At 39.9% G+C, this 25,822-nt stretch overlaps 1 protein-coding gene across 1 annotated transcript in view; it reads right to left on the bottom strand.

The window, feature by feature from the left end:
* Positions 1-25,822, bottom strand: part of LOC138293203 (vitellogenin-A2-like) — a 61,257-nt gene that overhangs the window by 15,236 nt on the left and 20,199 nt on the right. The window contains exons 14-25 of the mRNA XM_069232291.1: positions 25,224-25,348; positions 24,834-24,935; positions 22,808-22,927; positions 22,527-22,716; positions 22,286-22,379; positions 19,780-19,965; positions 17,634-17,781; positions 16,695-16,920; positions 16,387-16,559; positions 15,503-16,015; positions 11,451-11,501; positions 10,206-10,313 (exon numbers count right to left, since the gene is read on the bottom strand). Of these exons, the coding sequence (XP_069088392.1) occupies positions 10,206-10,313; positions 11,451-11,501; positions 15,503-16,015; positions 16,387-16,559; positions 16,695-16,920; positions 17,634-17,781; positions 19,780-19,965; positions 22,286-22,379; positions 22,527-22,716; positions 22,808-22,927; positions 24,834-24,935; positions 25,224-25,348 (2,036 nt within the window). The remainder of the gene's footprint in view (positions 1-10,205; positions 10,314-11,450; positions 11,502-15,502; positions 16,016-16,386; positions 16,560-16,694; positions 16,921-17,633; positions 17,782-19,779; positions 19,966-22,285; positions 22,380-22,526; positions 22,717-22,807; positions 22,928-24,833; positions 24,936-25,223; positions 25,349-25,822) is intronic.

The following is a 25,822-nucleotide window of genomic DNA, read 5'->3' as shown; positions in this document are numbered from 1 at the left end:
AAATCCACTGCAAAGAACACAGCACATTGTAGCTAATGTATCAAAGAAGTGAAGTGTTTGTCCTGCATTTAATTTTCCCCGAGTTTGTAATTTCGAGCAAGCATAGAGTGGGACAAATATGTCATTGAAAAAGCTAGGGAAATATGGATTATTCCATAAAGATATATAATTGTAAATTTTAGGAGCAGTAATTTCTTCATTATGGTAGTCCAGATCTGATGTTATATGGATAGAGTTTAATATCTTGTCTTTTAAAAATGTGCGGGTTTGAAAAAAATTGAAACTGGAAATAAAATGTTGTTTTGATCTATGAATGGCTATATAGAGGTTGACAGACCAATGAACTGAGATAACTTGCTGAAAAACATGCCCAGTTCTAGAAATCCCAGCCACACTTGCATAGGGTTGTTGCATTTGAGAAATTATTCGTCTTTTTTTTGAACTGCCAAATAAACCAAGACCATATCCTTTCAATGTTTTAAATAAACTTTTTAGAACGGCAAGGGGTAAGTGCAGGGAAAGCAATAAACATTTTGGGGAAATTAGCATTTTCATAACATTGCAAAGGCCTTGGATCCCTAGTGAAAGTAATGTTCATATCAAATATCATTAGTAAATGGAGTTTTATTATATAAGATCTGAATCTTATTCATGTTGAGCAAATAGTCATCCATCGTGCCAAATCGTTTTGCTGCTAGTTCTGTTGCTGGTATTGATACAGTTGGATCAGATGTGGAAATGGCCACTTTATCTGCTCAAAGAGATGCTACATGTTGTATCACTGAGGTAAACCAGGGATATAGAGACTGACTGTTGTAACCTTTTATTATAAGGTTCCTGATTCAGGTACCTCTATAATTGCAAGTTTTTAAAATATTTTTTGCAGTACGATCTTTATATAAAGTTTGTATTCTTTTCAAAAATATTCTTCTGAAACCCATTTGAAGCAGAAGACACAATTAAGACAGTATCCAACAGGATCACCCTAGCAGGGTACAGATGCAATATTTAAGACTGATACTGCCAAATTTCTATGCAAGATGGTATTATGTTATGGTACAAACCTTTGCTGCATGGGATCGACCCACCTAGCAATCAAGGGAGAAATCTGATTGGCTATATCTTTTGTGTATATTTGTGAATGACTATTAGTTAATAAAATGGGGCAAAATGATCCACAGCTCAATGGATCTTTATTGTTTTTAAGAATATATGACATTTGTAGGCTGTCCACTATTGAACAGATTCACTGAAAAAAGTAATAAAACTGATATGAAGCTTTTATAGAACTCAATCGGCATGCAATCCAGACCTGCTGCCGTTCCTAAAGGTAAGTCTTTAATTTTATTACAAGACCGGAGGCTCATATTATGTAGTCTTTTTTTGCTTTAATTTTAATAGCAGCCAAGAAGAAACTACATTTCCCAATAAAAACAGAAACTACAAAGTGACATCACAAAGTAACCATCCAATAGGACGTCAAATACCCCTACTAGTATCTTAACTGCGAGCAACAAGTCCTCTTTTCTTGCTGCTCACAGTCAAGATAAGTATCACCATTTCATTTATTTGACAAAAGCTTTGATAAATGTTTAGTATTAACTATGTGGTACACTTCTTTGTACTTATTTCAATGCATGCTTAATGCCTCTGTTTGTTCCGCTTTGGGCGTTTTTCCTTTTTTGTTTCCTCTTTATTTGCGCGTCTACTAGCGGTTATTTTTAACCATTGTAGACGCGCGTGTGCACGTGCACTGCCGGCGTGTGCTCTCACCTCATTGTCAGCTGCGTTGTGAGCCGTGCTCGATATTGAGCTTCTTTTCAAGTGTATTTTCATTCGTTTTGTTCAGGACCTATTTTTAGAGCTGACGCTTCCCTCCGTGTCAACGACGTGCTCGTTGTTGACTCTGAAGTGTGTTTTTCATCACAAAGCCTTTTCCCTCGAGGCAGTTCCCTGGAGAGGGGCTGTTCTTATCAGGGACCGCCTCCGGCTCCCTGCTCAATAGTTTCTCCTCAAGCCCACCCCCTTTTGACTACAACCTCCCTTCTCAGCCTCACAATTTATCCATTTACTTGCCAAAATGTCATTCCACTCCAGAATTGTTGTCGTTTCAGCCCAGCTTTGTTTCTAGCATACATTAAGAGATTGTTTTTTCTTCATAATGGCTGAAGAAGAAGACTCTCAAATATTTCAGGAAAATGTAAAGTCCTTTATTAAAGATTCAGTTCAGCAAACAGTTTTTGTTTCTATGATAGACATAACAAAGAATTTGGAGGCCTCTTTTTCTAAGATTATGTCCGCCTTTGATGTGCCTTCTAACAAAGGCAAGTAACGTGCGCCCACCCTCCTGGGGCCTTCAAAAGGCGTTTCTTCTGGTCCTTCCACCCGTGAGGTTTTTAATTTTAAATCGGGATCTTCTTTTTCCCCACTCCACATTACCCAGCTAAGAGACACTGATGATGACTCTCCTTGTCATACGAATGATATGGATGGATCTTCTGATCCATATCTTTATGGGCCTCCAGAGAAAAGCCGCAGAATTTCTCCTGGTGACGGTGGTGACGTTCACCCTGTGTATCGGATTTTGGTGGACCATTCTGGTGAACCCTTGTTTGACCCTTCCCTAATGGTTCATCCAAATTCAAAGGAATGGTATACTACTGACCATGTGGCAGATTATGTCTCCTTTTTACGCCGTCCTCTAGACAAGACTACCCGAAATAAACTTAAGTCCGAATGCCCCGTCCCTCCTTACCTGACAATATCACTTCTACCCCGGTAATTGACCCTAATATGCTCATGTTTTTTACTAAATTTGGTAAGGACCCTAAGAAGGGTGTAGATAGAGCCTGGTCAGGTTGCCAGGAGAAACTTCTGGATTTGGTGGGTCCTCTCACCAGGATTTTTGATTTGGCAGAGGGGGCCAAAATGGACAACGTTCCAATAGACCCTGTGGTTCTTTCTAACTGGGCGCAACGCGCTATTGGTATGCTGGGCAATGCGAATACCCAATTGTCCATTGAAAGAAGGAAAATTCTCTTGTTGAAGATCGATCCCAAACTGGCTTCTTTGGCCTCTAAAGATGAGGGCCCGTTGGCTAAGGGCCAATTATTTGGAGACTCTTTTATCAAGGAGCTCGGCAAGTAGCTTTCCACCTTTGCCACCCTGGACAAAGCTCAGCTTTCTATTAAAAAGATTTCCTCGTCTTCGGTTTTTGCCAGGGCCGGTAAAGGCAGGAGTCGCTTTGCCAGCCATTCAATCAGAGGCCAATATACAAATAGAGACTCCTACAACCAGCAATCCCAGCTTGACACCTACACAGGATACAAGCCAAGGTTCTACCCCCGTCGGTCAAGAGGCTATCATCACAGGGGTTATGCCAATAAAGGAGAGCAAACCTCTGGTAAGTGTTTCCAATTCTGGCCTTCCTCCAGTAGGAGGCAGACTAGCTCTATTTCTAGACTCATGGCTTTCTCTCACTTCAGATCCCTGGATAATTCAATCCATTCAAGGTTACCTTTCAGAGTTTTACCAAACTCCAAGTCAATCCTGTTTTCTTCTTCCCCTTGTTTTTTCTCAAGAACAAATCCAACTTCTCCACGAGGTTCAATCTCTCCTCGACAAGCAAGCCATAGAACCTGTTCTGTTCGACTCTTCAGGTTTCCTCAGTACCATTTTTCTCATCCAGAAGAAAAATCAGAAATTTCGTTTAATTCGAAACCTCAAAAATGTCAACAATTTTGTGGTTTACCGGCACTTCAAGATGGAGACTATTCTCCACCTCAGAGATATTTTCCTTCAAAACGATTGGTTGGTCAGACTGGACCTTCAAGATGCTTACCTCACAGTACCAATTCATCCCTCACACAGAAACTTTCTTCAATTTCAGTGACAAAACTCAGTGACAAAACTCTTTCTACCAATTCAAAGTTCTTCCTTTTGGTCTTTCTTCCGCCCCTTGGTGTTTCACCAAGATTCTCAAACCCATCGCGGCCTTTCTCCGTTCTCACGGAGTTCGTCTGATTCTTTATCTAGCCGATTTTCTCTTGATGGCACAAGACAAACGTCTTCTCCTCGTTCATCTACAATTTTGTCAGAATCTTCTTCTCAAATTGGGTTTCCTCATCAACTTTCAGAAATCGGCTGTAATTCCAACTCAAAAATGTGAATTTCGCGGATTTCTCATAGACACTACTCGTTCAGTTCTCCAACTTCCCCAGCACAAAGTCTCCTTAATCAAAAAATAAATTTGTCAATCCCTGTCCCTTCCTCACATCTCCCTCAGAACTCTGGCTCTTCTAGTAGGAAGAGCCTACTAGTAGGAAGAGCCTGCTTCCTCTATCTCAATCCAAGCCTCTATCCAAGCCATTTTCCCAGGTCCTTTACACTATCACACCCTTCAACGGCTCAAGATCCACCATCTTCACCAGGGTCTCTCCTATTCTGATCCTTTGGTGCTAGATTCTGAATCCAAAGAAGAGCTTCTATGGTGGTTGACTCACCTAGACGCCTGGAATGGAAGAACTATCTTCTCTGCCGCCCCAGATCTTGTATTAGAATTCGATGCAAGTCGGACCGGTTGGGGCGCAAGATGTGGTCAGTTCTTGAACTGGAGGCGCATGGTCTCTGGAGGAGTCCTTCTTGCACTTAAACAGTTTAGAGATGCTTGCAGGCTTCTTTGCCATCCATACCTTTACAAAGGACAAGGCAAGTTGCACCATTCTTCTCAGGATGGACAACTTAACCGCCGTCAGATATATCAACCATCTAGGTGGCACCAGGTCCAAGATTCTGACCACTCTGGTGAAACATCTTTGGGAGTATTGTCTTCCTCGACAAATCTCAGTCAAGGCAGTTTATCTGCCAGGCAGTCTGAATACAGTAGTGGACTGGTATTCCAGACATCTTCACGACTCCAGCGATTGGCAATTTCACCCTTCAGTATTCAATCACCTTATTTCCATCTTTGGCGAAATGTCCATAGATCTTTTTACTTCTCGCCTCAATTCTCACGTTCCTTCCTTTTTCAGTTGGATCCGCAGGCTCTAGCCACAGATGCTTTCCTTCCGATTTGTCCGTCATCTCTTCTTTACGCATTTCCTCCGTTCCTGCTCATTTCTTGAGTCCATGCACAAGCACACAGACAGCTGTCCACTCTAGTTCTTATAACCCCATTCTGGCAGGCTCAGCCTTGGTATCCAACTTTATAAGAGTTAACAATCGACCAACCTGTCTGGCTTCCTCATTTCCCCAACCTCCTCTTAGATCCCCAAAGGCAACAACATCACTTGATTCTCAACAATTCCTTGTTCCTCATCGCTTGGAGGATTTCAGGTCATCCTGGAGAACCCCAGGAATTTCGGAGGATGCTATCAGACTCATCCAACAGGCCAGGGACCCGGGCACCTCCAAAGCCTACAACTCTGCATGGGCCATTTGGAGCAGCTGGTGTATGGACAGGAATTCAGATCCCTTTTCAGCTGATGTAGTGCTAGTTGTGAATTTCCTTGCTTCCTTGGCCTCCCAAGGTAGGGCCTATCGCACTATCAACACTTATAGATCTGCCATCTCTGCTGAACATCAAAGAGTCAATGGCAGACCGATTGGTGAACATCCTCTCATCTGCCACCTTTTAAAGGGAGTTAGATGTGTTTTTCCTCCGTTTCCTAAATATAATGTTATGTGGGACGTTAATCTAGTATTACATTTTTTTACAGTTTGGCCGGATAATAATTTACTCTCTCTTAAGCAACTTTCTGCGAAATTGACTATGCTTTTGTGTCTAATCTCTCTTAAACGTGTTTCAGATGTTAAGGCCTTAGATGTTACTTCCTTTTTCTTCTCTCCCCTTGGTGTTTCTTTTCAGGTCAAAAGACGTACTAAAACTAATTATGCACCTGTCAATTATCCATTTTTTTTCCCTCTCAACCCAAATTGTATGTTGGAAATTGTTTAAAAAGCTATGTGACTCATACTGCAGATTTGAGATCATCCTCTGCCTCCCAATTACTTATTTCCTTTCAGAAACCCCATAATCCTGTTTCTTCTCCTACCCTAGCTCGTTGAATTAAATGGATCATGTCTCTGGCTAGGATCGATGTGGAGTCTTTTGGTGCCCATTCTGCCAGAGGGGCTATGGCCTCCTAGGCTTTTTGGGCAGGATCCTCTTTACAGGATATTCTCAAGTCGGCAGATTAGTCTAGTGAAAGTACCTTTAGAACTTTATACTGTAAGCCAATTTCTCATGTTTCAGACTCAGTTATTGCTATGCTTTTAACATACATAATATGAGCCTCCTGTCTTGTAATAAAATTGAGATTTTCCTAGTCTTGTTGTCTGAAAGGCTAGATTTTATTAAAGACACGGAGGCGAGTATTATCCCGCCACTAGTTTAACCCTCCCTGTTCTTTTATTTCAGTTCCAACTCCAACTCCCTCTTCCAGCGTTGGCTCTTCATAATTTACATGAGGAACTTCCACCGACACTGGATTCTGTCATCAGTGGATATCCTTCCCGGACTCCTTTCTACACTCTCCATCTTCAAGATAGCTTTATGAACATTGTGACACTGATTTCTATTATCTATGTCATCTTGTGTGTTACTTCTCCTCTTTAGTTTTCGCATCAAGAAAATAGGACTTGTTGCTCGCAGTTAAGATACTAGTAGGGGTATTCGACGTCCTATTGGATGGTTCCTTTGTGATGTCACTTTGTAGTTTTTATTGGGAAATGTAGTTTCTTCTTGGCTGCTATTAAAATTAAAGCAAGAAAAGACTGCATAATACTCACCTCCGTGTCTTTAATAAAATCTAGCCTTTCAGACAGCAAGGCTAGGAAAATCTCAATTGCCAGTCGCATTTCATTTTTGAAGACAGGAGTCTCCAATATTTCAAATTGCAGTTGTTGTTAGTTGAACTCCCGATTAATTTATGTATTTAGACATTTCTTCCTTAGTGGTAAGCTGTTCCTTTTAATGTAGCTACTCATAGTGATCTTAGAATATAGACATTTTCTTAGTCTTATCCTGAGTAATGTTTCCCTGGGCTTCCTGTATGCTATCAATAGGATTTAAGTTTTTCTTTAAGTTTTTCTTTTTTTTCTCTGCTTTTCTTTAAGTTTCAGATAAACTATTTGGCCATATTGTCATTATTTTCAAAATGTTTTCACCTTCTACTTCTCCTGCCAGAAATCCCTCTTCTGATAATATAATCTGAATTTAATATTATAGGTTTTGTTCTATATATTTTTTATTATATAGCAGCTCCATGTAATTAAAAATACCCCTTTGCCCTCTGTTTACAAGCAAAGGGTACCCCTAACTTGCGTTGAAATTTTAGGAGTAACATGTGTCCTCCTGATTTAGTCATTCCCTTCAATTGCTATGTTTTGATTGTCCTATGGATGCACAGTGTATTTCCAGCATGCATTGACCTTGGTTGCCATGGCGCTGCAATAACACACCCGCCATGGCCACGCCCACATGCATGTGATGCATACTGAGAGCGCCAAACTAGAAAGCAACTTAAGTGCACACAAGGCTTTGTCGCAGCTCACGGACTATTTAGTTGAGAGCGATTTGGGGCTGAGTTAAGCTACTGAGGTCTGGATGCTGTGATGTAGGTACTGATACAGGTGATTACCCTTGAAAATGTAAGTGCAGGCTGGGGGGCAGAGTATTTGTATTTTGTTCCCTAGCCTTTCTCAGAAGGAAGGACCACTAATTGTGCATGTGACTCTTATCAGTGTGTGACTGGAGGGCTCGCCCCCTGGGAGCATTCATGGTGTAATGAGTTGCTGACTAAGAAGTATGTGATTATAGTATGTTTTCACAGTCCTTTCACACTGTGTTGTGTGTTTATCACTTTTTAAATGTTGTAAACCATATGGTCATAAGCGATGCATGCCAGATATGTCACCCTGCTGTTACTCTACGGTGCATAATTATTCACTAGGTGCTGCATAACGGTTACAGTGCAGATACTTCCTTGCACCCTTGATTGATTTGCATACCTCAGATATTGCTTTGCAGTGCATGCTGATTCACTATGTGCTGCATAAATATTACATTGCTGGTATCTTTCTCTGCTTTTGATTGATCTGCATAATGGGTTCATGCAGACCCACAAACAGCAATATTCTGCTACTTTTTTACACATTGGCTAGGTGGTTCCATTTTACTTGGAACTTTATGCCTGGGGGAAGCGTGCTGTGAGTGCTTTACCCTTGCCCTCATGAATGTGTTGTCTGCCACAGTATAAAATGATGTCTTTCTCACTCTTTATATTTCACACAGAAACTCGAAGGGAGTAACACCCAGACAAAATTGCAAATTATTCACCGTGTGATTATCGCATGCCTTAGCACGCCCGAGATTTTCAGTCCTGATGAAAGCAATACTGACCCCTGAACAGCTTACACATTATGATTGCAACATGTCGATCCATATTAAGGATGTAAGAGTTCATTGATTGCTCGCTACACATTCATCACTGTTTTTAACCCTTGCCCAAGGTTGCCAAGATTAAAACACACTATACAGGTGGGTAACCATAAGTCAATTTTAAATTCACTTCTTCTCTCATCTTGGACAAACAACTAGCCCCTGCTCCGCTGTAATCAGGCATTAAAGCACACCCCTGGCACGCTAGCTGTCACAGGTGGGACTCCAATGACGAAGCATGCCACTAACTGGTGGGTGAAGGGTCTTTTACAAAAAAAAAATAGTTTGTTCACAATTTCAGTGTGAGGACCATCTCATAAGAAATAATGAGACACTTGGTAGCATGCTCGCTTCCTCTCTCTCTCTCTTCTCACTCTCTTTATGTTACCCCTCATGATCATCTTTCTACATTAGTAGGGACAATGCACATTTGATTTCCAGTTCCAAAAGCAAAGTTTTGAACTCACAGGTTCTTAACGATTGTTTCTACTTTTGTTATAGCACATGGAAGGGTAGAACCCTTTACCACTGCCTTCATGGAGTCCCAGACCGTATTTAGAGCTGCTGCCTGAATGTTATTATTCCGGTAGTCTTGTAAGATTTGTTTTAGACATCTAATCTATATGACTTGCATCGTTTATGAGACTTCTATCGAATGTGCAAAGGGTGCAGTTAATTGGTAGGGAAAGCAGAGACCCTCTCATGCATTGTGATCTCAATCAATACATGGATAAAGATCAATAGTAATAGAGAGGAGCACGTTTTTGGATACAAACAAATGTTGATGCGGGAACATGGTCCAAGGGGAGCATATTAATATGTAAAAAAACAGTCCAGCTAATTGTATAACAGACATTGGCTAGGCCAAAGAAATCCATAATGTAAATAAGTGCGGCCCTTGTATGTCGCATAGGGTGCATGCTTTGGAGTTGTTTAGGATCTAGTGTAGCAAAAATTTTGAAATTGATGTCCCCAAAATAAATTATTTTCTCATTCCGAAAGCAGGAGCATCTCGATTGGAGAGATAATGCTCTCCGCAATTGATTAATTTTATTGCGAACCACCAGCCAGTGGCCTGAGAGTTCGGATTTATGCTTTAGCATCTCCGAAGTATGAGATTTACTTAAGTGGCTCCACTGGTTGTCCCTTCTTGATTAGTACAGGCAGGTCGTTGTCAAATTGAAACAGTCTGGACCATCATTTCCTACAGGTCATGACCCACTGGTGGGTCATGAGCTGAAATTTGAAGGGTCATGGAAATCCAAGCAATAAATAAAAATTATTTTAAATTCTATATTAATCTTGTCACATTTTCTGTGCTTCAAATAAGGGTCAGGCTATAACTTCTGACAAATTGCTGCTTATTTGCATTTAAAATGAATTTTGTGACAATCTTGCTAGGGGACAGGAAGTGTGAAAGGAAATGATGTTGGATGTCAATTTTTGCAAAATACAACAAAATGTAACCACCTGTAAATAAAATTTAGATATTCAGCAGTAAGAAATGCAAATGTGAAGCACATTGTTTTGTAATTCCGAAGAGTGATGGAAACAAGGAGCTCTGATTTTAACCCCATACATGGTTGCAAACTAACATGTCTTCCTGCTCAGGGCTGTTCACAGGATGAATAAAAATTCTATCTTCATCTCAAGAGAGTTGGTCTAAATTAATTTGTTTGACTACGGAATCAAAAACTTAAACACCCCAAGATGCCCGAAATAGGGAGATAATGTAGTTACTGATCTATTTTCATGCAGCACCTACCCGTTGAGATCTTCTAGCACTGGATGCACTACTGCTACTGCTGCTGCTTGAAGAGCTGGAGCTTGAATGGGAAGATGCTCTGTGCCCTGAGGTTCTCTTCTTCGGGCGCTGCATTATTACAAAGTAGTTTATGAAAGTTCACATTTCCAATAGAAACAACATAAGTGATACTTATGGCAATAACTTGTAAAAAGGCAACTTTCAAATAATTTTGCATTTGCAGGCCTGACTGCTAATTAGAATCACAGGACTAACAAAACCCTCTAAAATGAGCTTGATGGCAATGTATTTCTGTGTCTTTGTGAAACATTATTTTTCTCACCTTTCTGTCCTCCTGCTAAAGAGCTCCCAGCTAGGGGTATCTCAGTGCTAGATGTGTTGGAAGTTCTTCCTAGCAGATACAAGCAGCAGGCAAAGCATGTACATCCCTACTGCATAAACCGAACTAAGCAAAAAACATCAACTGACATGCCTTCCAGATTTAAACACGCTTACATGTCTATCTACAGAGCCATCCCAGGAATTCCCAAACTATATCCAAACAGTTTCAGCTCTAAAGGTGATTTTAATTTTAATATATGTATCAGAAACTAATGTGTCCTGTTTTTGTAACTTGTGCCACATAGTGCTAAACGTAGAGAAATGACATAGCCAGGGCCACTGAAATTATGCAGCAGGGGTGGCAAATATGCAGCAGGGCTGATTAAACTGAGAGGCAGAAAAGCAAACTATGCTGCATAAGGGAGCACATTTTGTGATACTATTACCACATTATGATGCCATTTTGGCACATTTTAACACTAACTGGGCATGTATTTCCCATGATATCTACCGGTTTGACACCTAAATGTAGCAATAAGCAACTGAAAGTTGAGAATTCAACCTTTGTGAAGGGCCTTTCCCTGCATGTGTCACTGTGTTTAGTAACTTTTGCTCTATTGAGCTAGAAACAATTTTTTGATTAAATCTGCAGATTATTCAGCAAATAATGGACTATGTAGCAATTGTGGCAAATTCATAATTATATGGAAAAAGCTGCAGCTCTAAAATCCCATAATTCCAGTGGCCTGTGGCAAGGTTTCAGGCATCAAAATTGGAAAATCTCACATTCTGTTTTTTGGTGACATGGCCAATATGACATTACCGTTAGAGAAGTATCATTGTCCATAACTTATGATTCGAGAAAACCAACACAAAGTATTTGATGACAAATATTAACTCCAGATTATTTAGAATGACACTTACATAGGTTCTGTATGCTGGGGTGAAACGTAGGTCATAAATTTCAGGGTTTGTCTGCAGGAGAAAAAATGCAATCAGACTTGTGTCAAGGGTGCAATGGACCACTGTTCATATATCTAAGTATGCTTTTGAACCAGATGCAACATATTTAATACCAGCTCCCTCATTGACAAGATTGTCAATACCAACATCCTTCCCTACATTTGCAGCCACGATCGGAACCTCGAGCATAACATAAACAATATGCAGGAGAAGAGTCTTCAGAATGCAAATGAGGAATTTTGAGAAGAAAAAGAGGTTGGAACAACACCCCAAATAAAAAAATGCAGGTCAGCTCACTGTTCCAGTTCTGGAAGGAGGCGAAGAATCATCTCTTCAAGAAGCTCCCCATCACTTCAGTACGCCCCACTGCCACTTCATCTGAGGTGCCCCATCTCCATTGACTCCCCTTCTCTCGAATGCGCCTTTGATGCAACTATTAGCTTCCTAATCCCATTTACTTTGTCTCCCACCACTATCCTCTCCTTAACCCAAAAAGCTGTATTTCTGCTTGCTTACAAGTATTGTAATGTGTCTCCTTTACAGCGCTTTGTTGCTTTGTAGCAAGGTTCACATATGTATATACTTGATTGAACTATATAGCATACTATGTAACATAGAATGCTTGCAGCACAAAGAACAAGACAGCTGGAGAGTCAACTGCATGTAGTTTAAAAAAGTCTATTTATGTAAAATCACAATGCAGAACAAATCTAAACTGACAGTGAATAAGGACATGATTAAGGTGTCCATGCAAACCGCAAGTGCAAATTTAGCATCTGCTAGTTATTGTTGATGAAGTGTTCAGTAATGAGTGATTGAACAATTTGCACTCAAATTCAATTTGCCCCACGTGGATTGGAGAATTGCTACTAATTTGCACATAATTTCACTCAATTTGAGGTGCTGGGAATTTGCGGCCTCCAGTTGCAACACGTTTTTTACCTGCCGCAAATCAAGGGTCCAAACGTAAGCATCGGCAGCAATTTGTGCTCAATTTCTAAACTAAATGGAACTTTTGTGCGTGAAACAGAAGGACGAGCCAAAATGTAATCAGCTCTTAAATGTGCATTACTGACTTTGGCTAAGTGTTCGTAAGCAGCTTCTAACTGCTGGACCTGAAAATTACACTGAGGTGCCTAAATCAATCAACTAGGCGAATTCTCAAGCTGTCAAATTGCAAAAATGCCAGACTCAGAAGCACAGTGCATGTGCGTGTGCCATTCCTTCCATTAGTAGTAAATATGCTATATTTGAGGCCGAAAACTAAAATTTACCAACAACGTTGCAACTTTTCATTATGTTTATGCTGCAAAATGAGCCAGATGTCACTTTCAATCAGCCTTAAAAAAAAAAAAAAAACATTTTAGTTCAGGAGATAATCACAAATTGTATAGAGAAAGGGGTCAAATGGGTTTAGAACTCAAGATGACAGGATTAAGGAACTTGAAAAAGGTTAGACCTTGGTCCAGGGCAGGAATGGATGCTGATTGTGGACCAAGTAGATTCGGAGATTATGGAGAATAGGTAATGCATAGAGATGAAAGGTGGCGAGTTCACAGAGTTGAGATATTGAGGATTAGTCTGTAATGGACTTGTGATGGATGCAAACTCCTTTGGGGGCGGGTTGTGGGATAGGATGCAAAGGCGTCTAGCAGTAAGGAAATGATGTTGAATATGATGGTTAATGGTCAGAGATGTTTAATTGCATTACGCAATTCAACTCTGCATCACTTAGGGACAAAGTTCTCAGAAGTCATCAATTTACAGGAAAATTACACATGTGGCATAAGGCCACGATAAACTGCACTGTTACAGATGTATCAGCACATAGACTACGAATCCACAAAGAGATGAATGAGAGTTGATTGAAAAGAACACCTTGTGTAAACAAAGGCATTATATGACATCATTAGAATCTACTAGAAACAGTGATGCGTGAATGTTAAAAGTATGTTCCATGATTGCCTTAGTGCAGTTCATACCAAACATTCTATCCAGCATAGGAACTGATGTCTTAGGGTACAGAAAGCTAATGTTACTTAATCTGGTTATTACTCACATATACTTACCAACTTTGCATGAGCCGCAGGCTAGAATGAGATTCTAATTCTCGTGAGTAAAGCCAGAGTCTCTTCCTTTCAACTGGCCAGCAAGACTGGACCTGCCTCCAAACACCTCTTTGAAAGTCATGATCCTGTGCATTCCCTTTAATGCTAGCCCCCTTTAAGTCCCCTAGTCAATGTAACCCTAAAGTATGTTAACTCGTAACTTTTCCCTACTCTTTAAGTGCTGAGTGACGGTGACTGAAATCACTACTGTAGCACAACTGAACTCCTTTAATTTAATTTACACCAAACTACCCTGGAATTTAATTCACATACTACAAAGACAAGGAAGCCAGCCACCGTGCGTATGTCAAAGGCAGGACCACATGCTGCCCATCTTAAAATTCCTCCAATAGCTTTGGTTCACTAATGTACCATGCGGTTTCACTGGTGGTTTATACTGGGTGAAACAACACCAGATCTCGACCCAGTTTTGAGTGTCCAATCTATACTTTGGAATCTTCATTTATGTAAACTCCCTCAGTATAACCACATTTGGCTGAAACTCTGAGTTAATCAAATGTCCACATCTGAAAATGAACACCTTTACTTGCTAAAAATGATTACGCCTTCACCTCACCCACACATTCTCACCATACAACTGAAACTGAAAGACCAAACACAGGTGATCTTCTGTACCAACACAAGCACATTAATTTATAATTAAGTACATATAAAAGGCACATGTATTTTTAATTTCACTATATTAACTCATCCTTAAAAAGAGAATAGTCTTATAAAAGATATTAGGAGTGTTGGGTGCTAAACATGGTTCCAAAATCATGAATACCCACCCATAAATGTATTTGTTCATAAATGTTGTCATTTGTTCTGATGAAAGTTTTGAATACCTATATGGAGCCCATTAGTGCACACATTTTAGTGAGATACGGATTAACTAGTATAGTATTGGCAATAGATAGATAAAATCACACAAATATGTCACTTTGAAGTAGAACACACGGACGACTCTGGGACACTCGAAGAAGGGGGGAGAAGAAGGCATAGGCAATACTGATGAAAACGTGCGGTAGGAGTTATTGATGTTCCCATGCCAACCATTAGTGAGGTCAGATTTTCAAGTAATTCAGTGGGAGATTTCCCACTGAATATACTACATTAGTGGTCAGGTAGAAAAAATGCAGTTCTACTACTGATCATTGTTTGGGAAGCAACGGTTAAGATGCACCTTCATGCACATCCCATGGAGCTGTCCAATAATAGAGAGGATGTAGGGAGAGGGTGTGTCTGGAAATGGAAGCAACATTGGGACTTCTGTGGAACTGAAAGCACCTACTGTACTTCTGGGTATGGGGTAATAAGCAATGTTACTTGGGGAAAAAGGTTCTTTTTAGATAAGGTGTTTTATAGCAAACAAAGCCATTGCACAAAAATGGAATGGTCACCAAACCTCTAAAGATTGATGACTGGAGCCATAGCATGACTGGTAAATGATGGTTGAGATTACATTGTATCCTAAAAGAGGCTGCTGGAGGAAATGTGCCAAGATTTGCAGGGGTTTAATTGGAATGTAATAGGCTGGAGGGCGAGCTATGGATATAACATAATGATGGACATAAAGATCAGAGTCTCAAAATCCCAAATGTTGCATGCCATGAATCAAAATTAATTAACTGCATGAAGAATGGTGATGTAGCATTATCATTGTGCTCTGCTCTAGCCTAATAGAGAAACTAGATTTGCTCTCAGTACACTCTTGTTTGAGCATATGAGTGGGACAGCAGCTCCGGGTCAATTCCCCTTCATGTTTTGTACGCTCAGAACACATTTCAAGGAAAATAGATCAGCTTGGCTGCCACAGCTATGTAGACTCATCTTTGAAGATTACTACTTTAATAGACCTTGTCAAAATTACATAGTTCATAGCAAATAGAATCATTACTTTACCTGTTTCTTTGAGGACTCGTTGCTACTGCTGCTGCTGCTGCTTGCACTGCTAATGCTCCATTGATTCCTACGATTATGCTGCTGTTGTTGTTGGCTTTTATGGTGAGAAGTTTGATGGTGCCTGGTACTTTTTCTTCTGCTGCTGCTGCTGCTACTACTACTGCTGCTGCTGCTGCTACTGCTGCTGCTGCTGCTACTACTGCTGTTTTGCCTTTTTTTGTTTCTGCTCTTACTGTTACTGATGCTGCTGCTACTGCTGCTGCTGCTGCTGCTGCTACTGCTGCTGCTACCTTTGTTTTTTCTATTGTTTCTACTGTCTCGTTGCTGGTTACTGCTTGAGGGACTACTAGATGACGAAGATGATGATGAGGAAGAGGAGGAAGAAGAAGAACTAGATGAACTTTGCTGCTTTCCGACCTTTGCAACCTCAGCGACATTTGGAGCATGCTCCTTAGAATGTTTGTCTTTTCTCTGATTTTTCTTCAGTTTTTTAATCAAGCTTTCATTTCTAACCTACAAACAGAACATGAATATAAATATGTTATTGCTGTATGAATTAGGATCAGTGTTTGCATGTTCAACAACACTCTCTTGCACAATTATATAATACAAAAAGATGTTTGGTGCGACCAAAGCAATTTTGGACAATGCACCACAAATTGCCTTTTCAAATGATGTTCTCATGTTTTTTAAAGTAGTATAACAGATATGCACACAGTAAGTAAAGTCAAACGCCCAATAGAAATATTTGTAAAATATACTTGTCCAATATTTGCTAAACGTTTCTCAAAACAGTTATAGTCAACATAATTTTAGAAGAAATGCAATTATTATGATGAAGAACAATTTCTTTAGTGAGGTGGGAGTGTATGACAACCAGTTACCTTGTATTCTTCATCAATTCCCAGAATTTTCTTCAGCTTCATTTGAACCACAGACTCTTCAAGCTCTTCACCTTCGTTTTCCTCTACAGTTACCATGGTGATTATTTTTGATGCTGCTTTTGGTCCTGCCTGGACCTCTAGCATCAGCTTCTCAATAGCTGCATCTGTATGAGCTGAAACCAACCAGAGGAATTACATTATTCCATGCAACTTTTTCTAATATCTTCAGATACCATCTTTTCAGCATTGTTTACCTGAAAACAAAAAAGAGGTTACACAAACTTGTTTATTTTAATTCAGAAGTGTACCTGGTTTTATGACAATCTTCGCTTCATTCTCCCCAATTAATTTGTACAGAGGTGAATTTCTGAGAAAGGCAGCATTTTGTGATTTGTACTCCAGGCAGACTTGGAAGCCAAAGGTTTTAGCCTTTGCACAGGCCTGATATGCATTAGTGCTTCTGGCAGCAGAGCGATGATCTCTATCCTCAGCGGAATAGGCATACCTCTTGGACAAAAGTTCTGATGACACTTCCTGATTTAAACACAGAAAAATAGATTATTGTTAGATGAATTATTAGTGTGTTTGACCTTGTGGTGCATACTGTGACTAGCCTACTAGTTTTGTATAGCTTGCGGCAATGTAGATAATTATGGTTAAATAGTTTACTTCTCTGTTTGTATGTCTGTTTGTGTGCCTATCTGTATATCCAGCTAACAAGTGGTCATTGAATCTGTCTGTCTTTTGTGCTTGTCTATCTGTTGTTGTCTGTCATGTACGGCTAGTTAAATAGCACTCCTTTGGAAATAGGTGCTATTTTGTGAACATGAATTTGAAAGTAATGCAATATCACTTTTGCCATATGGTGATCAATTCTCATCTTAATCTTTGACTTGGATTTCTTTTAAATTCCAATACATTCATGGAATTAGGTGAAGTTTAGCATTTTAGTCATATATATTTATAAATAGTTTTCACATCTAATCACTGATTATTCATTAAAAACTGAGCCGCATTTTGAACATTAGTTATGTGTGTCTTACTCTTCTATTTTGCCCTTATTTGATATGTAAGTCTTTGATTTACAATGAGCATTACGTTTGTAACCTTGTTCTTTCATTATTCATTTACAAAAAACAAAAGTTGAGCTATAAATAGAATTACAAGGAATTTATCATAGAGTATTTTCCTATTTAATTCCTTTTCAAATAGGATCAGTACAGTTTGAAGTAATATCGCCATATTACCATCATACTGGCAGCTTCTGCTGATGACTTTCCTGTTGTCTCAAAATGTTTCTTCAGAATGTTTGGCACAGCTCCTTGTGTCAATAATGGGATTCTCTTGGCTGTATCAAGGTCTTCTATATTTCTTGTAACAGCAAACACCTGAGCTCTGGGGACACAAAGATGAAACATTGGGGATTTGTCAGTTGGACTGGGGCTATATAAGAGCTTTCAGAAGTGAGATTAACATTCTACATTCTCATTTAAGTTACTTTTCTAACACACATCTGATACATCTCCTCAGAGTGTTCTGTTGCATTTCTTGCTTCTGATTAATTGTTATCAACAATTCATCTGCCAGACACTGAACTCATAGCTTATGTACTCTTGAAGTAGTTGGTCATCCATTAGGGGTTCTATCTGAAGCCTCCACTGTTTATGCTTGTATCATCTCAAAGTTGCCCATCACACTGTGGCTTAAAATATGTACAGCAATACTGGTATTACCCCAGAAGGCGTGGTACCAGAACCTAGTTGTCATGTTATCAGCAGATAGAAACATTCTGTACTACATATTCCCTAAAAATATATTGCCTCACTGGAGTGATTAATATAATTCTACACCAAACACGACAATATTTGTGTAATTGATATTTAGGACATGATATTTATGTCTGACTACATATTTTCACATACTGCCTCAAAGATATACTCTGTGCTGTCTTTGTGGAACCGAAGAAATCTGCTTCAATTCAAAGATTTAACAGTCAAAGGTTAAACATCTGTAAATGGGTGCAATGGACCTAAAGAGGATTTTTGGAGATGTGGGATAATGTGGAGATCTATTCACCATAAATTAAAGAAGCAGGCATGTTATAAATCACAGACTCAATTAAACAGCGGACTGAATTATTTCTTATTGCAATGTGTCCCTCAGAGTTCCCGTATTTAACTTTATCTGGACCTTGCCTTGTATAAGCTGTCTGTGATCTAATGATGGGGTGTACATATATGTGGTCTCCTTTCACAGCTTTTACATCTGTTTCCTGGATTACTAATATTGTCCTTATGATCTTTCAACACACTCACTGTAACGGGCATTGCCTCAAACCCTATTATAGCTACTGGTTAGTTCATGCATTATATAAGTAGTAGGTCTGTATTTATTGTTTTATTGTGATAAGCACAAGTAGCATATTTGTTCTACGAACACCTGTTCAATTAAACACAGAACTACTTTAAGATGGAGTCGAGTCTAATATGTAAGCTCCAGACAGGACTACCAGAAATGGGGTGAAGACAGGGCTCATTGTCGAGGGCCTATGCTAGGCAGTGCCCTGAAAAACAGATGAAAATATATATATGATTAATGGTGACGATCTCAAGGTATAACCATACCTTATAATTGTATTTAAAGAGTAATGGCTTTAAAAAAGGCAATTCCGTGGCTATAACAGTGACGAAGAGGAGGAGATTAATAGCATGGCTGGTTTCATGCATTTAACTGTTTGAAACCAATACTTCATGCTAATGCCCTCAAATAATAAAATTATAGGTGAGCGTGGTGATTATTTTCTCAGTTATCTTCAAAATGAAGGGAAGATGTCATGAAGTTAGACAAACAGCTGGGACATTCAGTACCAAGATTCGTTTCGGTGTATTTCAGTACTTTTGGCTTGTTGGAAAGGATGCCCCGAATCCTGATGATTTACTAGATGGACAAGGAGAAACATCGATTTCAACATTCTGTGTAAGGAAGCATTGCCAATGAAGAAAGTTAGCTTTATATCGGCAGCGGTTTCTGATCAAATGAGACTTGTTGAAAAAAAGGCCACGATCCGAACCTACATATCAAAGAAGATAATATTGTTTTAGGAATAAATGAGTGTAGACTGTTCAACAGTCATCAAATGCCCTCCTCTCTGGGGATGCTTAAGTTGTGCCTGACCTTCCCATCTTGCTAGCGGAAAGTACAATATTTATGATATTAAATTACCTTCTTATAACATGTTGCAATATAAAAGAAGACATTAGAATCTTTGGTTATGGAATGCAGTCATGTAAATTTCTCATTCAAAATGATTACAATAGAATGTTTCATTATATGAGAACAGCACTAGTGCGTTTGCAGAAAATACATATTTTAAATACCAAACAAACGGAATACCTGGTTACGAAGAGTTCATTTTCCTGTTGGCATGGTGTTGTCTCAATCTTCATGTTTTTGGCTTTCATGTCAATCTTGGCTGTGAACTTCATTGCAGCATTTGCACGGACCTTGGCATGAAACTCAATTCCAGCCTGGATGAGGTGGGTGTTGATACCCATAGTTGCCACTGTGTGCTTGGAGACACTGAAAGAGAAATTGTGAGTGCTCACAATCCAAAAAAACATTCTGAACCAGCAAACGGGGGCCGTTTCTGGTGTTTATGCCTACAATAACAAATACTCATCTCCACCTATATATGTAGAGGTTCTTCTTTGTTGACTCAATATGTGTGAGAGTAGGGTAGTCAGAGAAGGCCAGTACAGTGAGGTAATAGTTCAAATTCATGTAAATCGTGATCTAAGATCATGGCATCTGACACAGAAGATAGAGAAAAACAACAGTCAGATCATTATGCAAATTTAATATGCTGGCTACAGACTCTTGGATTATTGGTCTATGTAATGATAGAACAGCAACATTGTACTTCCAAAGTACTTCAAGTTAGAGTCATATGGGGGAAGGAGAAACAGATGCTAGAGGCATGCTCTAGAACATGACAGATGGGTTACTCCGTCATAAATGTGAAAGATATCCTGACCACCTTATGTAACTGGATTATATCCATGCACATGTGATAAAGCAGGCAGAACATCTGTCATGTCTCTGACAGAGTAACTCGTTCACCTAACACTAAATTAGGCCCCACATGTCTTTTCAAGAGCACTCCAACAAAGTGCTATAATAAGGCATAATTGCTACTCAGTACAACAGGTTCGGGGGAAAAAACCTCTGTTCACAACAGTTCCTCAAAAAACAAAAGGTGTGATAGTTATATCAGTTATGTGCAGAAGTTTGCTGATATAAAATGCTTGTAAATGGCATGCAAGGCCTCAAATGCACTTCAAATATTAGCTTGACACTGTTAGACAGTAATAACAATGCACTTACTCTTCCAAAACTGTATTTTGAGTATGGTGAGGCTGTTCTAGTTTGTGAGGACCAACCTGATTGGTCAACATTTTCCCAAAAAGATAAATGCCTGGTGTCTACTTACTAGGCATCTTACAAACGTTTCATATATTTGGATGCCTGCCGCATTCTTTCCAGGAGCAATATCTGAGGTACTGATTCTTCATCCTCATATTGGCAAGTAAGGCAACAAAAATTATCGGTTGTTGGATTGAGGGGCTGCTTGTCACCATCGTCTGTCTTTAGCATCTATAGATATTTAGCAGGCTATTTCAAATGATCACAATGTGCCAGGAGACAAAGTCATGTATTTCAGCCTTTTACCACTTATAACTTTATGGTATACATATAGGCCATTCCATTCATAGTGATCCTCCAATTAGAGGTAACCTCCTTATTTGCAGGACATCGTCATATTTGTGAAGAGCCAGGGCAAATCTAAAATCTGCAGGTTAACACTGTTACATGGAAGTGGAAGTTAATCTGCTCTACATCGCCAGAGTGTTTTCATATCAATGGCTCACAGTTAATTTTGTTTGATCCAGGTAACTCAGGCTGGATTCAAAGTTCAAAGTTGTAATCATTTAATAAGGTGCTCGTTTGCCAGAGCAGGAATCAAATCAAATCATTAACATTTATAAAGCGCGCTACTCACCCGTGCTGGTCTCAAGGCGCTAGGGGAAAAAGGGGGGGTTATCGCTGCTCGAACAGCCAGGTCTTTAGGAGTCTCCGGAAAGCGGAGTGGTCCTGGGTGGTCCTGAGGCTGGTGGGGAGCGAGTTCCAGGTCTTGGCCGCCAGGAAGGAGAAAGATCTCCCACCCGCCGTGGAGCGGCGGTTGCGAGGGACAGCAGCGAGTGCGAGGCATGTAATGCTCCTCTCTTTCAACCAAAATCCTACCCGTCACCTGCCCACCTCCTGACTCTACCCCAGTCCCAACCCAGCCTTCTAGCACTCATTTCCCACCTGCTAAGAGCATGTGGAATATGTGTGTGTTAAATCCCATGGAATTCTGACATGTAAATTTGAGTACTCAAAGTTATTCACCATTTCATGTGATATAATTCATAATAGGCAGTTATGTGCATGGATACTAGCCAGGATCATTAATTTCCACCATTTTGTATCTCAGCATCTAAATATGCCGGACTTGTAATTGGGGCCTAAATATTATATCTGACTAAGGGCCTTATGTAGAACCTGGTGGACGGATTACTCTGTCACAAAGGTGACTGTTATCCCGTCCTCCAAAATCTAAATCCTGTTCTATCATATGGGATTTAGATTTGGGGCGGACGGGTTCTCCATCAACATTGTGATGGAGTAACCCATCTGCCGAGTTCTAAATCTGGCCCTAAGTCACTAGAATTAGGGTGTTTTTTTCAAATGGAGACACAGAACTTTCAGAAATAGCCTCCCTGTATATTGATAGTGATAATTTTTCACACTCAGATGTCAGCTAGTCTTTATTGGCTAAATTATTATAAATATATTTTACCTTGGTGCTATATCAGCATGAACCTGGATATTAGACTCAAGAAGCTGAGCAAGGCTGAAATCCGAGGACGGTGAGGGAGACACCTTCACATCAACTGTAAAAGAAAGATTAGTATTGAAACAGAGATCAAAAAAATGTAAAAGAGGCAGACATCTCTGTGCAGCACTAGCTCAATAAATGAGTGCGTTTCTGATTGTCCTCCCATGCTATAAATATTTATCAATAAATATTAGAAACATACTGTTAACAGCAGCATTCGCCACCGCAGCAGAATATATGCTCAATTCCATGGGCAGACCAACACAGGTGGGAACGATCTGTCGGACCTCAGCTGCCAACACCGGTTGGGCATATTGCCCAGCAACACCATTAAGAAGTTTGTTGATCACAGTCTTCACCATACTGTGCCTTGCTGTTGGTTCATTGAGAGCCTGGGGTAAGACAAATAAACCAGAGAATCATTGAATGAGAAGTACTTTTTCTGTGGAAAGCAATGAGAATACAAAATAGAGCGGTGGTTACCTTAATGGCAGTCTGAATAAACTCCCTGTCAATGTCAAGGAAAGCCATCTCTTGACCAAACAGCTTGATGTAAGCTGAGATTAATGGGGCATCTGCAGGCAGCGCCTTAAAGCCCTGCATCTGTGGAAAGAGAGAACACAAGTTGTAGGAATTATGAAATAGCTTCCTAAAATCACAAAGCTTTCTATATCTAAGTTCACTAAGTAATTAGAATTTCATATAAAGCTGTTGAACACAGTTAGCAGTCGGGGTGGCACTGGCTAAGCCTCAGCCAATAAACCTTTACTCAGGACATGGGGAGAACAGACCTGTGTCTAGCACATACTCCTGCTGACCTCTCACTTTAACTTACATCCTGGTCAGTAGAAGAGGCACACAGAAGCAGTATGAACCTGGGCTTCCGTCAACCTGTTGAAATCTAGGAAGTGACACTCTCAGCTACTACTCCCAGGATTTTTGCTGACTTTGCAGGGATCGGGAAGGCATGACATTGCCCCGAGAGAATGCTATAGGCTCTCAGACCAGGCATTCAACATATTTTCATTTAGATGATCTCCCCTTGGGGATGCTGAGTACCTGGAGAGGCTTTTTAAGCTACTTGTTGCAGTCCCTCACATGACCTAGTGCAAGTGTCCTATATGTAGTGTGAGCTTTTGCTGTAGAATCTGTCACTTCAATAGTCACACACTAGCTAACTGGGTTCCAAGAGTACTTGTGTTTGAACTATCTCCCCTCTATTGCCAAAGAACTCTTCATCCTCTTTAAGTAATGAGATGCTAAGGGTACCATTTACAGACTGGCAGAACACTAGTCCTGTTGTAATTTGGTAGTACTCCTGTTGGGGTGACCTTTGCGTTTCCGTCTGCAGAACCTCAGCAAGTTCTGGCATGGGAGACTCCTGACCCAGTCAGCAATCTTCAACTGGGACCCTTGGTCTGTGCCTCTGTTGGACCCATATATAGAGTGGTCATTTCAATGCATATTTGTCCTCCATGGGATTGCCACCGGTAGGGAAATCAGTAGCCCCGATGGTCAGAGCATAAACAGCTTCCATATTGAGGCCATTGTTGTGCTTTGGGCCCACTTTGGAGGCTTGTTTCGGTGAAACAAAAAGTAATGATGAATAGCGTTACATTGTCTTTGACTGGCAGTAAAGCTTTTATAAAAAGTGCTCATGACATGTCAGCAGCAGTACTTTCATCAATATGCTTCTTGGCGACAATGTAGTGATCTCTAAATATGATGGGTGGTGGTCTGCCATGAAGATAGACACAAGGACCTCAGCTGCCAAGTGAGCTCTAAATTAGCTTCATTAAGTGCCACTGTCTTAAACTCAGATGGTGCACAGTGGCTATATTTATACCTAAATTGCACACTGTATTGCAACTTTGTAAAACTGAGTGACACAGTCTATTTAATTCTTCACCCCATGATAACTAGATTAAATAAAGTGACATGCATATAGAAAGATCTGCCTTTTCCAAAAGGCTGTGATCATTAGACAATCCCTTTCCGTATTTCTTCTTGTGACTCTGGCACGAAACCTTACTACCCTTGTCCTACTTTGTGACATATTTATATTGTTCTACATGTCAGACTCACTGTTGTTCTTCTGTGGAAAATAAATAAATGGTTCATAAAAAGGAGATACTTGTTTCCGAAGGCTGACTTAATATACTCTTTAAAGCACAGTCCACTGGTTTTTCGAAATTGTTGAATTGAAAATGAAGTGCTCCTAAACTCAACAATACCTCTAAATCAGAACCAACATTTCTTCGGCAATCTTAGCACAAGAAATTGGGAAAGCTTTGTTCATGTGAGATCCAATGAGTATCTGAAATGGTTAATGTGTGCGATAGTGCACCCAGTGTGAACTTGAGAGAGACATTCAATAGACGTATGCCCAATGTTTGACAGGAATTGACTGACTGAAGTAGAAATGGATGTGCCTTGGTATTTATGGAATTCATGCCATTAGATGTATTGTGTAAATAATAAATTCAACAAATGTAAAGGAATGCCTTACCATTTTTATAATCTGCTGGATTTTCTTGCGCATTGGATATTCTGCAAATGGAATATTCTGTTTCTTGAGAGTTTGTTCCAGGCCTTCTGCTCGGACCGCAATCTAGTAACATATTTAAATATAGGTATATGTATGACAGGGGTCATATATCAGTCAGAATCATACTGATCACTGTTTTTGCAAACCATATATTATACTAAGTATTCCCTTACAGCGTTATGCACAGATGAGGAGGTGTTTCCTTGCAAGTTGACCACTGATTTGCAAGGTGTCCGTGCATCTCCTAACACACTCTTTACTATATATGCTGTTGTTTTGGTTAAAAAGACAATTCACCCATTCTATATTGGTTGGTCTAAAAGTCTGATCTTTAACCGGGACAGTCTTTACCTCTAGAATATCAGCCTCTACACCAGTGAAGTACCCTCGGGTTTTGGCAAGCAGGAACACGGGGAACATTGTGCTGGCGCTGTTCATGATCAAGATATCTGCAGTAGCTCCAGCCATTAGTGCATCTATAGTAACAAAATAGATATATATATATATATTTTTTAAATAGCATAACGGTTACTCTTCCTGATGCTTTATTGTGGTACTCCCGTATGGTCATGACAACTCAAGACACCTCTCAAGATTCTCAGTTTTCAAGACACTTAAAAAGGACAATTCCATGTCACAACATCATAGTACTATGTATTGTGCTTGACATGTATAAAGGATTCAGACAAAATGTTCTCAGAACATATATATGCCCATAAATTCCCTATTTTCTTATATGTTCCACCTAAAGATGCTGTTCATCCATGCCAATGTGTGAAGAATGTGTAATTGACAAAGTGATGCAGACATCACGTTTAAAAAATAGAGAAAGTCAATATATTTAACAATGAAGGTTAAATAGGGCACCTTCCATGAAGAACCACAAGTGGAAACAATCGCTCACAACACTGCTCATCTTAATAGGCACATTCTTTGTGGTGTCTCAATCT

The sequence above is a fragment of the Pleurodeles waltl genome, chromosome 4_2 (assembly GCF_031143425.1).
Source record: "Pleurodeles waltl isolate 20211129_DDA chromosome 4_2, aPleWal1.hap1.20221129, whole genome shotgun sequence".
Taxonomy (NCBI): domain Eukaryota; kingdom Metazoa; phylum Chordata; class Amphibia; order Caudata; family Salamandridae; genus Pleurodeles; species Pleurodeles waltl.
The sequence above is the reverse complement of the archived record's forward strand: the minus strand, read 5'-3'. Positions and strand labels throughout refer to the sequence as shown.